Source organism: Macrosteles quadrilineatus, unplaced genomic scaffold (genome assembly GCF_028750875.1).
Source record: "Macrosteles quadrilineatus isolate MER2022 unplaced genomic scaffold, UCM_ALF_1.0 Scaffold_3__2_contigs__length_128488019, whole genome shotgun sequence".
Taxonomy (NCBI): domain Eukaryota; kingdom Metazoa; phylum Arthropoda; class Insecta; order Hemiptera; family Cicadellidae; genus Macrosteles; species Macrosteles quadrilineatus.
The window spans coordinates 116,090,478-116,105,244 of NW_026542596.1; the positions used below are offsets into that span (position 1 = coordinate 116,090,478).

Sequence of the window (14,767 nt, forward strand, 5' to 3'; positions counted from 1 at the left end):
AACAATGTTTCAACTTCTATGAGCTGATTGACAAAGGTAACCTTATTTATTGATTTAGTCACAAGATCAGCTCAGGGGCTAAAAAACATGGATTTTAATAATGTTTTTGACCAGGTACCAATCAATTATGTGTTATATTCAGTAAAATGCCAGAACCATTAAATAATTCTTTGCTTTAGGAGGTTAAACTTGAAGTTCAGAACCCTAGATTTGACCTAGTTAGATTGAAAAGTAGCTTGACTGGTTTTATGGAAAATTTGTTACGTTTCTGGAAGTACTAGACGTTGTAAAAATAAATGTTTGTAATCCTAAACTAGTAATTTCTGAATTTAAATGTTTCAAATATGTTTTAAAGGTTTAAATGTTGTACTGTATTTGTGTGCTTATAAATTGTTATTTGCAGGTAAAATCGTTTTAACATAGCTGTATTTGAAAACAAAATCATTCATTTAGTATCTAATTATTTTGCAATTTTAATGTTCATAAAAACACTCGTATTTCAGTAGCCATTATTTTATTGCCAAATGTTTGTATAGTTAAAAATCTGTTCATATTGAGTTTATGTAGCCTATTCTGTTTAAAAAAAAATGTAAATATATGCAGTTTAAGTAATGTGTTTATCTTTGAGATTTTAAAAGATAATTTTGCCAATTTGTTCCAAGCATTTGCTAGAAATATGATTATTTGTCACAGTTAACTAAAGTTGTCACTGTACATAAATTTTTGTGTTAGGAATTTTCCTCAGATAAAATAGTGTTATTAAGGCACGTACTATTAATTTACTGTGTACACACAGGGTTTTTTATACCGACCCACTGTTACCGGACTTGTCACTACTACGAGAGGCTACTGTTTGGACATCTCTGGACGCCACCTTGGTGTCAGCCGCTCACGTGCCGACCTGCCGCTCACGTACCGACCTGCCGCTCACGGCCTACCGCTCGCTCAACTGTTGGACGATACGTTTGCCTCAGACACCCGGTCTGGCCGGATATCTTTTGTCTTTTGGACACTGTGTATGAAGTCTACATTTGGTGAGTGACTTTACGATTATTTATCTCCTGTGCAACGGACACTTGGACAGTGGCTAGTGAATCGTCGTGGGACGTCCAGGACCTACGGATTTATTTGTATATTTGTATATTGTAATATTTTGTGCCTTGTATGTTGTCTGTTATAGGTGTTCCGGTGGCCACCGTCATTATGTACCATTTTATAGATTTAAGAGGGATCCTGTTTGAGTGATTATTATTGGTTATTGATTAAGGGTTACGTATTGATTATTGCTGAATATTGATTCTGAGTATTGAATTTTTATGATTATGGTAAATTGATTATTATCGATTATTGAGTGCCGATTATTGATTATTGTTTGTAGATTATTGATTTTGATTATCTTTGAATATTGATTAATGGTTCTTGACTATTGATTACTAAACTTGTTTATTGATTTTGAATATTGAATATAGATTATTTTGGATTATTTAGTACTGATTATTAATTAGTAAGCTTTAATTCTGAAGTACTGCTATCCTATTCACTTTGAGACTGATAATAGAGTTCAATTACATTATTTGCTCATTTAGCTGTAGAATTTCAACTTGATTTGTTATCAGGGCATGCTTATCTTGAGATAAATAGAGCTTATCATACATATTTGGATTTTTATTTGACATTCCAGCTAGTTTCTATTTGGGCCGAATTAGTATAGAAAATCTTTATAGCTACTCTAGTTCTTAAGTATTTTGAGTGATTTTGGTGACAATTAAATTTAGGTATTTATCGGTAAGATAAATGGTTAGGGCAACTCAAGTCAATGTAGAGTATGGTCAATTGACATCACAGGTGTTAGGTTTACCCTGCTTACCACAAATATAGGCAACACTACTGGGAGATTGGTTCCTTGTGACAATCGACAGACAACTTGCCCATATCACAAGGTGGCGCCCTTTTTAATAAATACTATCCATCGTAGTGTAAACACCTCACTGGCCTAAGACACATCGCACCCCGCCCATTGAGCTAGTCTGGAGCAAACTTGTTGGCAGTTGGTCAATTTAGTCAAACTGTTACAATAACTACTAAGGGAGTATGTTTTATCCATGGTAAAATCAATGGAAGCGAAATGCTTATGGAGAATAGTCAGACTGGAATTTTGCCTCAGAAAAAAGACTTCATTCTGTATTCACCCGAAAGGGTTTGTGTTCATTGGTAAAACTACTAATTTGAAATTTGTGGATTGTTGATCTACACTATAAAGATGGATTTACCTACCTCAATCAGGTTACAGTCATAAATAAAAGTGGACTATTAAAGTCCATTTCCATGAACTACTGTTCCATCTCTTGTTTGCAATCAAATTCACACATTCATTTAAATCCGTTATAAAGAAAGTTGATTAGCATCATCGGATCTTATAAACTACTTAGCTCAACAATATAAATACAACTCGTAACATAAAATCAATGTATTTTCTCTTTAAACTCTCATAGCATTTTCAATTCTTTTTTCTGGATAGAAGCAGGATTATTGTCTTTGCACTGCCGACTGAAACAATATCATACATAAAATAAATAAAGTAAACAGTCTTTAACAACATCAGATAAAAACATAAATACATCATCTCCTTCTAGTCTGAGTAAGAAACTATTGATTTTGTGTGGTTGTACCTTAATTGATACAACTATTTTTATAAATAAAAATGTACAATATCTGACTAATTAACAAGCAGAAACAAATTAATTAACCATTCAATTCCCAAAGAACAATTATTCAATTATCACAAATAACATAGCAAGGTCTTCATGCTATTTAATTATTCATGCAAGCGTAACTTACCAAAAAAAATATTTGAACACTTAGCCTGGCATTTGATGCACTCTAAGGCGTGTTGTGTTGTCTCGTTGTGTTTAACACTATTTTGTGTAGAATTAGTTCTGATCATTGGCTGGGCAGACTAAGGATTTCTTGGCCAAACGAGACAACAATATAGGGCAAGGAATTAAACTCTGTCCAGTACTGGATTTACCAAGGCCGACTAGGCCGGTCTATGGCTGCAAGCGAGAGGAGGGCCCAGCAATTTGTAAAATAGTTATTTGTGTAACTAGTGTCCAAAGTGGCACTTTGCTGCACATGATAGAAATGTTACGGCAAGCCGCAGGTGAGTGTGGAGAGTTTATCGAGTGCAGCAAAGACCCTTTGCACTCAAGTTACACATTGTTCCTAATTACTACAAAGCATATAAATAATTATTAGTCTTTCAACACTATACAGCACATTTTTAGGTTAGGTTAAGTCCAAGCGTTGAACAAAACGGGATCTTGGCGTTGCCAACTTTTTTTAAACCATACACTTATTTATTATTGTATAAATTCAATCTACAAATTCTGTTTTTTTAGTGCCTAATAAAAGCAAACTATATGGAACAGTGGAGTGCAGCAAAAAAATGAGTGTGGCAACACTTGTTAAAATGAGTGCAGAAACTCCATCTAAGGGGCGGGCTGCTTTTGTTAATTTGGCCTGGGGCCACCAAGTACCCTAATCCAGTATTAACTCTGTCTTTGTCTGTGACAAGAGTTTATTGGGACGTACTGCATATTCAGATGTAAGCGAGCAGGATTGGTGGAATGTTTGCAAGTGATACCTCAAATCAGACATTTCGTTTTAGTTTTCAATAATTTTTACTGTATGTGACACTATTACAAATTTGTTTTATAGATCATGTGACAGGTTCCATCAAACAGACAGTAATGTAAATGCAAGAGTTTAGGATTGTTGGGGGGGCGTTGGGGGCGGATGAAAGAGAAAAATCTCCTTGCAAGGAACGAGGAAAGATGGTGCAAGCCTCGGGCCCATACCGTGTCACATACAAACCGCGGGCTGGTCAAGTACCAATAAATATATCACCACGGATGTATCTGTGTCTTACCAAGCTTCTGTTTAAATCCTCTCGTTGTCCCCTATACTTATTCACATCCCTGTAGGCTCCATCTTCTATTTCATTGAATCTTGATACAATATCCTCTACATTTCCGCCTCCCTGTTTATAACAAACTGATATTACTAATGGTATTTAATAAATTGATATTTAAAGCCAATTAAATAATTTACTCAAAGGAAATAGATTAATTTAAAATCAATGATATGCATTATAGCCAAATCCAAACCTTAGTAGCAAAAAATGCTGTAACCACTTTGTAAAAAGTGATGATCTAGGATTTGTTCAGAATGAATGTTGTTAAGCACCATAAACATAGGCACCATACAACAAAGATCTCTAACCACAAATTTTGTAAACTCAATCAAGGAAAATCAACAAAACTCAGATCAAAATTACACCGATTTAAGAAATATATAAATTAAGACAACCCATCCTGCTATGAAAAAATCGTATTGACAATAATCTAATATGTCGATCAATGTCAGCTCCCTAGCTGTTTAAGGTTCTAGTAAATTATTCTCGTTTGAGAACATTTAGTTTTCATGTTGTTCATAATGCCAAGCAAACCAAATGCACCAACTTACCATAAAGTTACCATTTTACAATATCTTTTGGTAATACCGGTAAATATATTTTGGATAAACTTACCATTTTAGTATATCCTTTTTGTGGGACATCAGCTGTAAGGCCAGGGAACTTAAACAAAATAAAAATTATTAGTTAGTTTTCATTCATAATGTGTAAAACATTCACAAATCTTCAGTTCAAATAATTGTTACTGTAATTATTTTGATTGCTATGTTGAAGAGAAGTAGATACTGATAAAGAAGAAGAAATATAAATAAAAAAAATTTACACATGAATTGAATATACCTATACTTGACTCTTTAAATCAAATATAAAAAATAAACCATTAAGGCAACGTCATGTAAACAATATCGTATTTCTAATTCTGTAGTTTATAGTTGATTCTTTAGACAATTACAATATTCATAAACTGAGTAAAAACCCCGCAAACACAGAAACAAAAATGATTTGCTCAAATGAAAACACTGAATAAAAGTTCTTGTATTTGATTGATTGTTAGTTGTCACCTCAAACACTCCTATAAAAAATAACAAGTTAAACCTACCGACACAGGCAGTGTTGTATAGATTGAAGGGGCTGGAGGTTGATCCAACTCTTGGCCACCTTTCTGTAAAATAAATGTCAGAAACAATTAAGATATTCATCATAGTATGTGGGGCTAACCAAACAAAGAATGTTTATTTAATTTGAAATGTGTTGTTTCAGAAAATGTACCCCTTTCTATTTTTAATTGAAATATTAAAATATTTAAAATATATATAAAAAAATAGATTAAAATATATTTTAAATGTATTTCAGTTATAAGAATACAATTTCAAAAATACACAAACACAATATAGAATTAACTCTTCACATTCACACCTTAGATACATTAAGACAGACAATACTCTATAATTTCAATAATCTATAATACTACAGTCAAAGGTGTTTTGAACATGTGACTTAAAGGAAAAAGTATTGTGCTTCGGCGATGTTTGCTAATATTTGGTATAATTAACTTGTGAAGAACTTTTTTTGTCATACTTACAAAGTTAGAATACATGTACCAGTAGGCAACAGTTTTGATTTGCTGCAATATTTAATACAACAACTATCACATGATTCTGGGTATGAAATTAAAAATGACCCACTAGTTTTGTACAGTGAACTTTATGGTACAAATTAATGTCAATTCAACTCAGCTGTAATAATTACCAACACTTGTAATTGCTCGCAACCAATACATACTGCTCGCTACCAATACTCACCGCCCACTCCTTCAAAAACAAGTTGATGAGAAGTTGCTTCTCGGTGAACAACCGGAGGAGGTCATCACCTTTAGAAAAGTTACTCTCAAAAATCTCAACTTTGCAGTATTCTATTATTGCTCTTGGATTATTCTACAAAAAACAACCAAAGATTAATGGAAATATTAATACTTAAATAACGTGAACAATGCCTCTTACACCATCTATTAATTGTTTTCTGGTAGATATTCCAATCTCACAATTAGGAAAAAATTATTTGTGTCTTTTGACAACGTTTGCTGCTGAAAACCACTGTTTCCTTTCTTTTGTACCAAAATTTCAACCATACTAAATTGAAAGAGCAGCTTATCATCTACTACACCATCTTTTTAGTCGCTATCAACTACCATAGTATGGGAAAACTAGAAGAGTCAAATACAAATTTTATTTAAGAACAATCTTACATCAGGTTTATACGGTTGTCTACTTCAGTATCCAATGTCAATAACCAAAGTTGATATGACTTTACTGTACTTTAAAGGATCATAGTAAAAATTATTTGCAATGCCATCTAATTCCAAAAACTTCATTCTAAATTACACATCTGTATTAAGTGTTTTTTACGGATTCTCAGTAGTTTCTGTGGTTATGTCCATTTAAAGTAAGTTTTAATTTGGGCACACCAATACCAATACCAAAGGTTGCAGGTATTTATGTGTTTCCAACATTTAAAATTACAGTCAATTTTTAACCTAAATTATCATTAGGCGTTTTGTGTTGGGATATCTCCAAATACATGGACAGGTTATCAATTCATGTTGTCTTTCTTTTTTAATTGAGTTTTGTTAATTTCTTCAAAATGTTGAGCTAAAATTAATTGGTCTTAAAAACATATTATTTTGTAAGTAGTCTTGCACATAAATTATAGGTAAATTACCATCAGTTGGCTGTCAGTGAAGACAATGAACTGACTAGTTGTGTTGGTATCAACGCTGCACAAATACAACGCCTCCCGACACAAAACAAGTGTAGCTGCGAGTAGATCTCTGAAAGCTGACTGAAAAAAATCTTCAATTTAATTTCTTAGTTTATATTTTTCATTAATTTTTTTAATAGAACAAAATAGGTGGCTTTGTAGCCTGTAAAATAATAATAAGAGTGTTGATATGGAGGACTGTATAGAGAGAACCAATATTATGAAATTTACATATTAAGTTCTTGGGTACTTTGGTATTATCCGGAGGCCACCCTCTTATACAGTGCGCTGCGGTGGTTATGTTAGGTTAGCTTATCATAAATATGTTTTTAGACCATTCCTCGTTTCGTTATGAATCAAAGGATACTAGATAAGTTAAGTCATACTTTCACCCGCCAAATCCCCTCCATGTAGGCCAAGATCAGGTTGTTGAACGGAGTGCAAGCATCACCTATCACCGCATGTATCTGTGGTATCCTTACACATTTGGTATCGTTAGATTCATAACGAAATGAGAAAAGTCCTACAAACATATTTATAATTAATGATAACCCAACCTAACATAACCGCCGCGCTGTATACCAACTTGGCGGAGTACATGTGGCAGCTAGCAGCGGTGACACATTCAACTCAATCCTCGCAGACATCGCTGCCTTCTGGGAGGCAGAACTTAAAGGCCGCTACTAATAGTAATCATGTCAAATTCGGACAGTAAGTCAATTGAAGTATGTTCTTTCCAAATATGTAGTTATTTTGGTCTCCGGTAAAAAAACACCTCTAAAATAAGTGGCCTCCGGATAATACCAAAGTACCAGTTCTTCTTATTAAGTGGCATATACTCTCATTTAAATCTTGGTATTCTTGTTAGAAATTTTACAATTTCTACCTGTTCAAAAAATTGGGTTCCTGATAGCAGTCTATTTTTGCTAGAAAAGAAAGATTACGGAAATCTAGGAGGACTGCTAGGTAGGTTAATAAAATCATTTGTTGTCTTACTTGAATTTTAAAAATGGATGGTTTTATAGTTTTCATCCTTTTATGTGACTTTATTGCATTGTGATATTATTGAACTGTGGAACTGTGTAGTGTAACTCCTACAAAACTAATCATAGTTTTTTAATGATTTGTTGTGTTGATTACCTGAGATACCATAGGTGAAATGTTGAGACCAGCCAGGCTTGGAATAGGGTTCTTTACGTCCTGAAAATTAATTAACAAACTATACATTTCAATCTAATACTTTATATAGCTGTCATAAAGTAACTCCACAAACTAAATTGGGTGTTTGGGTTCAAAAGATTGTACAGTCAATAACTACAGAAATTACATATATATTAGGTGAGGATGAAAAGTTAGGAAACAAAATATTTATGCACCTCAACATTTTCATTTAAGGCTGAAATAAAGCTTGAAAAAATATAGATAAAACTAGAAATGGACATGTTGTAACAGACTATTCTGGTAATACTTACGTTACAGTCTCGTAATAAGTTGCGGTAGTAGTCTCGCAGCTGTTCCCACAACAGTTTCAGTCCCGGGATCAGTCGGGAATATGTCTCAACCAACTCACGGGCAGGCACAACTGTCCCTTGGTCTGGGTTCTTTTTTATTTTTTCCTGAAAATGTATCAAAATATGAGGAAAATAACATACCTATAGATTAGAATATTATGGTCATCTTAAAACATTGAAGTTTTTTTAGTACTATATGTTGAGTTTTATAAATACAAATTATCAGTCAGTAATACTTGTGTTTTGCCAACAAAACAGTGTTAAAGCTGTGTTAGGGTATGTTTTATTTATAAGAACAGTCTCATTTGCATACTGCCCAACAACAATTTTCAGTAAAATAAAAATGAACTTGATCCAAAATATAATAAACATAAGCCAATTTTGAACAAAATAAAGAGTATTTGATCTAACTTTCACCATTAGGTTTCACGCTTTGAGTGGATTTTTTTTATATACTCACAATGGATATTATTATTTTAGTATATTGGTCATGTCTGTTTTTCAACATAACTTGAATCCCAAAATTCAACAGGCGTTGGATGTTGACTAGAACAGGTCTTACTATATTCTGCAAACATGAACAAACAATTAATGATTTGAAATAAAATCAGTTTTAGATTGAAACACTACTGTGCCCAGAGTTAAAAATAAGAGTGTGACAGTGTTCACCTTTTTTTACTTCCCCCCCCCCCTATACCATAGGATATGGAGAAAGTATTGTTTTTGTCATAATTTGACCCAAAAAAGTGGTTTTCGAAGTGATGTCTGTGTGTCTGGAAGTGTACAGAGCTAGGGACTACACCTGTGGTCCGATTTCAATGAAATTTGGTATGTAGGTTTTAATCCATTGTATAGCCAGTTGTTTTTTTTTATATTTTTTTATTTTGATTTTTAATGGGGAATTTCCCATAAAACCCCATAAAAAACCGGAAAAATCTGATTTTCTCAAAAATGGCATAACGATTTTGATAAAAATGTAGTACGTTATAGTCCTTTATATTCAGAACAAAATGGTACAAATTCCATTTCTGTAAAAATTACGGTTCAAAAGTTATTGTAAATTATGTTATTTTCCCATAAAAACCCCATAAAATAACAAAAAATAGGATTTTAGAAAAAAATCCGGTTTTGATTTAACATAGTATGTAATAGTCCTTACAATTTTGATAGTTTTTCATTTTTTAGAAATTTGGATTTTTAATGGGGATTTCCCCATATTACCCCATAAAATAACAGAAAAATCAGATTTTCCCAAAAATGGCCCAAACGATTTTGATAAAAATTTAGTATGTTATAGTCCTTTATATTCTGAACAAAATGGTATGAATCCCATTTCTGTAAAAATTACGGTTCAAAAGTTATTGTAAATTATGTTATTTTCCCATAAAAACCCCATAAAATAATGGAAAAATTGGATTTCCCCAAAAATGGCCTTAACCATTTTGATAAAAATTTTGTATGTTACTAGTCCTTTAAATTCTGAACAAAATTGTACAAATCTCATTTCTGTATATTTACTCTAACCACTTACACATGATAAAGGTTGTTGACAAACTTATGGGAGAAAGTATGTGTCAGAATGCTGATACCGTTTATTTATATTTTGGCCAGAAGTTGAGCTGTGTCTAAAATCATAGACAAAAAGAAATAAATATAGACTGTCAGCTGTGCTGCGGTTAGCATATATTCCGGCGCCGACCGCTAGGGGTAATGTGTAGTTACGGCGCACACCGCTGCAGCATCAAGCGCTAGCGACCGTTTCCATAACAACTTCGTAGTTGGGAGTAGTGTTGCCAACTTTGGAGGAATTCCCCGGAATTGGAGTTTACTGACTTATTTAATAATAAGCAATAAATTTATTTAAATGCCATTATTTATTGTATTTTTTTTAAAACATATATTTGTTATACTTTTGTAGTTTCATTACAATGATTCAAAGTTTTTCTTTACTAATCCATAATTTTAGCAAGTGGTTTATTGGAAGTTTTTGTTTCATATTTGCAAGGTCAAAATCTAATTAACCAGGGTGTCTAGTAGTCGGGGAAAACGGGAAAGTCAGGTATTAGTATTGATTTTCAAAATGGTCTTACAACGTTGGGATCTAAAGTTGGGTTAAAAAGTTGTCTTTATTTTGATATCAAAGTCGGGAAATTTAATGATTTTACCGCGATCGCGCTAGACAACGATCACGTTTCCGTGACGGCGCAAGACGATGATGATGTCTACACGACTGCGGGAGATGTTCTTAAACCGCGACCGTGCTAGACGACGTTTTCGTGACCGCGGGAAAAATGATCACGTCTTTTCTACGATCGCGCAAGACGAAGACGATACGATGATGTCTACACGGCCGCTGAAGATGTTCACGATTTTGCGGCAATCGTGGACGACGATGACGTTTCGGGACCACGGCATTCAATGATGATGTCTACACAGCCGCAGAGGATGTTCATGATTTTGACGCGATTGTAGAAGACGATAATAGCTATATAGTAAGCATTTCGTTTGCAAGAGTGGTAGTGCTGGTAACAGCTGGCGAGTAGTCGACGATGAAACCGAATAGAATACCGATAACCGATATCGAATGGCGATAACGCTCTAGCGGCAGATCGCAAAACCTTTCTTTGACAGTCTATATTTACTCTATTGTCTATGCTAAAATATACTCAGGAAGGACGAGGATTGGCAATAGTGTAGAAATTATTGAACAAGGAATATGTTCTCTTTGTCCGAAAACCTACATTTTTATTTTTTTTAATGTTCTTGATTTGTAAACCTGGGCTTCACACCACCGGATCACATACCTGTTACTCAGTGCACATAGCAACTATAAACCAAACCTTGATACAATTCATATTTTTATTTCACAACAAAGAAATTTGTTATTTGTATGATTCAAACTGAAGCCATTAAGATAGAATACCTGTTTTCTAAACACTAGTCCATCTGTGCTTCATCCTACAACTGTTACAATTTAAAAATAACAACAACAATTCTTACCGTGTTTTTTGGGTGTAAAGGCACCTGAAACAGAAAACAAAATTACCATCAATATATGATGTAGATTAAACATGATATTAATATGAAATCTGGGATGGTGTTTCTTCCATGAGATGAGGGTCCCGAGTTTTTAGCATGAACTACAATAGTATGAGAGCTTTATATTGTAGAGTAGTTGTACTATTTAAGATCATCTGATATTCATTATTCAGTATTTACTCAAAAATCAAGAGCAGAAGGGCCAGATTTTGAACTATCAAATGGTGCTTCAAACCTACTTTAGATTACAAGACAAACTGTTATGTATATAATATATACATAATATTATACTCTTGCATATAAGCACAGTACAAGCGGGAATGTATATCCATACCATAGCTGTAAATGCTTTCTACACTACACTACAATGTTTTAACAAACTTCCCATGCAAAGATTTAGTTCTGAAAACAGCTGTTTGCCTCCAGCTTAATTAATTGGGGTTTCATTATGTACTACTGTATGAAGTTAAAAACATAACTTCTCTTAGAGGTTTTGAGTAGTGATAGTTAGTCCTTTAATTGGTGAGTAAATCCTGAGGATTTTTTATTGTTAAGTTTTTGTATGGCGTAAAATATCATACATCACTTGTCCAAAATGTGTTTACCGTACTTGTATGGTAAACACCTATTTTCAGAACTAGTACTATTATAATTGTGATTACCTTTGGTGGACAGACTATTGTGACTGTTTTATTGGGTTCTTTAGGATCTTTAGTAACAGGAGGGACAGTAGGATCTTTGCCAGGAGGATACGTAATAGTACCAGGAGGATATGTAGGAGGGACAGTAGGATCAACAGTACCAGGAGGATATGTAGGAGGGACAGTAGGATCAACAGTACCAGGAGGATATGTAGGAGGGACAGTAGGATCAACAGTACCAGGAGGAACGGGGGGAAGGATGGGGTCAGTGATGCCAGGAGGTTTGGGACAAGGAGGACAGGGATCTTTGGGAAAAAGTGGACAAGGGGGTTGGGGACCAACTTGAGGGCCCGGGAAGCAAATAACTGTTCTGTTAGGAGGTGGGAAGATTATGGGCCGTGTTGGTGGACAGATTATTGACCCTTGGGGGGGTGGACAAACCACTGATGGAGGACATGGAGGGCACATTATTTGAGGTGGACCCGAAGGACACATAGCTTGATAAGGTTGACATCCTATTGTTGATCCGCACTGCGGGGAAGATTGAAATTGTGGACAGGGTGTACACATCATTTCTTGAGGTAGGCAGTTGTTGCCAGGTAATGACCCAGGACATTCAAAAGGAGGTAGATTACACCTCGGCAATCCTGAAGGAGTCTGGAGTTGTTGCAAGTTTGACGGTCCATTTAGATTAGCACTGTCTCTTTGGTCCTGGAACAAAAATGTATTAGTATTTTTGTTTTTTTAATTTAAATAGGCTACTATTTGGAAAATGTAGGGTAAAAATTATGTTCAAAATCCATAGAATTATCTACGGCATTGAGATAAGTTAAAACTAAAGATCTATTCAGGATATCACTATAGACATCAAAAATAAATTTAATTTAGAAAAGGAAAACCCTCATGTTATTGAGTTGTTTGGCCATATAAATAAGTAATCTATTCCATCAGAAAAATATTTTACCAAAATTATAAACATAAACACACTTACTTATCATTTACAACTTATCATTTGCAATTAAAAAACTACCAAAATATAACCGTTTATTCTACTAGTATGCTCTCCACTCTTTATCATCATCATATGAGGTTTAAATTTTATTGTGGCAAAATAATTCCAATTGTGACTTACTGAAGGCCCATTGTTAACTGGTGATGCCATAGTGAGTGCTGTAACAAAGTAGTGAAATCAGTTCTCATAATTTTCATAAACATAATTTTACTTCTGAGCAGAGAGAATATATTTATATCGGTAGTAGGTAGGCCTACTGAATAAACCTCTTACAAAAGTGCTGCATCCCACACAAATCACATAAAATTAGAGATAGAAATTAGGTGACAATTAGGTCCTCATGTAGACTAAGACTGGCTATTGTAGTTCTGTGTCTCATTGCACTATCTGGCAAAAATATACCATTTAGCATGCCTACCAATGTAATGGATCTTAATATTACAGGGACTAGGAAATTCTTTGCATTTAGAGGGACATGTACGTACATCAACAGAAACAAAAACATTTGAATTATTCAGTGGTGGGGAAAATACAGAGACCCTTCCCTTAGTTGTAATGTCTAGTGCCCGAGTCATGGAAAATCCACCTGTATATAGTTAGTAGAAGAGGACAAAACTAAAATTAAAGTTGGTCAATTTTGGGTGGTAATTGATGAAATAAAGTGGATCTTTCTTGAGTCATACAAACCAGGCAATATCTAGACTACTGTTTTTCAAATATGAAGTAATTAAGTTATATAGGTAATATACAACCTATTTTTTTTTTAATGTTATTTACCCTTTAGGCAATGAAAGGATGACATTTATTAAAAAGCCTCTTATAGTTTGGCAACGCTAAGATTATGTGATAGAACACTAAATGTATTAGGTAGGTATAATACTTGCATAAACATAATTTCACAACACAAATTTATAGTTTTACTACATGTAAATGTAATACTCACGTTAATTCTATTTATATATATATACAACAATTTTGAATCACGAAAAAATCTTGAGTGTTATGTGTGTAAATTATACAATGTTTGAGGGAACATTTAAAAACAAATATTTCTTTTATGAAACCATATGGATTTAACTATTAATACATTGTTGTACATGTCCCAGAGTATAGTGGAATTATGACACAGATTATATTGGTGAATCATAGATCAATTAATATGTATCAAAATTATAATAATGATATACATTTTTCAAAAGCAAAATGAAATAAAAATTATTGTTTTTTTTTTACTTATTTGTTGTGGTTGTTGATTCAGCTCTTTAAGCATTAACCTTTGAATACTTAAGTTGTATTAATTAATGATCAAAGCTTTTGGTGACAACATTATGTCAGGGGACTATCAAATATGGTGAAATTTAAAATGTCTTTGCCGCAGCAAACCTCCAGACTAAGCGAATTTCCATTTACCTGGCAGGATTTCTACTATAATATTCCCTGAAAAGTTTAAAATTTATTTTAGTGAATTTCCCCATAGGGAAGTAGCTATTACTGTAGGTGGCATGGTAAAACCATAGACTAACCAACACAAGTAGACTTCTCATCCCATTGTAAATTTTGAAGCTCATTTTAGATGTCTACTTAATGTACGCCACACTAGGCGCTAGAGTCGACGAAATTTTGTTTCTATTATTTTAGGGTTAATTTCTTGATTTGTGCTTTACTGTTTGGTTAAATAACTAGGGGACAATTTATTGTTTATGATTAGATCGTATAATTTGGCTAAACGAGGTTTTAAATGACTGTATTAACGGGAAACAAATTGTAAACAAAACACGACCTCTACATAAACCGTACAGAACTAACAATAAAATTGTCTTCAGCTGTTCCATTA

At 33.6% G+C, this 14,767-nt stretch overlaps 1 protein-coding gene across 1 annotated transcript; it reads right to left on the minus strand.

Annotated features, from left to right (window-relative positions):
• Nucleotides 1-2,452: 2,452 nt before the first annotated feature.
• On the minus strand, nucleotides 2,453-14,011 carry LOC128990167 (uncharacterized). Its single transcript, XM_054412447.1, has 13 exons — nucleotides 13,877-14,011; nucleotides 13,054-13,091; nucleotides 11,943-12,632; nucleotides 11,242-11,265; nucleotides 8,702-8,809; nucleotides 8,203-8,346; nucleotides 7,871-7,930; nucleotides 6,692-6,811; nucleotides 5,776-5,907; nucleotides 5,073-5,135; nucleotides 4,589-4,636; nucleotides 3,929-4,039; nucleotides 2,453-2,547 (listed from the first exon to the last, which is right to left on the minus strand). The coding sequence occupies exons 2-13, from the start codon at nucleotides 13,081-13,083 to the stop codon at nucleotides 2,527-2,529; spliced, it is 1,551 nt and encodes a 516-aa protein (XP_054268422.1). The 5' UTR covers nucleotides 13,084-13,091; nucleotides 13,877-14,011; the 3' UTR covers nucleotides 2,453-2,526.
• Nucleotides 14,012-14,767: the final 756 nt, after the last annotated feature.

Bases quoted from the DNA above. Each gene is read 5' to 3' on its own strand.
- LOC128990167 (XM_054412447.1), bottom strand. From the start codon at position 13,083: ATGGCATCACCAGTTAACAATGGGCCTTCA. The intron at 7,931-8,202 runs GTAAGTATTACC...ATTAATTTTCAG, and splicing joins ACTTATTACGAGACTGTAAC to GACGTAAAGAACCCTATTCC. The intron at 4,040-4,588 runs GTAAGTTTATCC...TGTTATAAACAG, and splicing joins AAAAAGGATATACTAAAATG to GGAGGCGGAAATGTAGAGGA.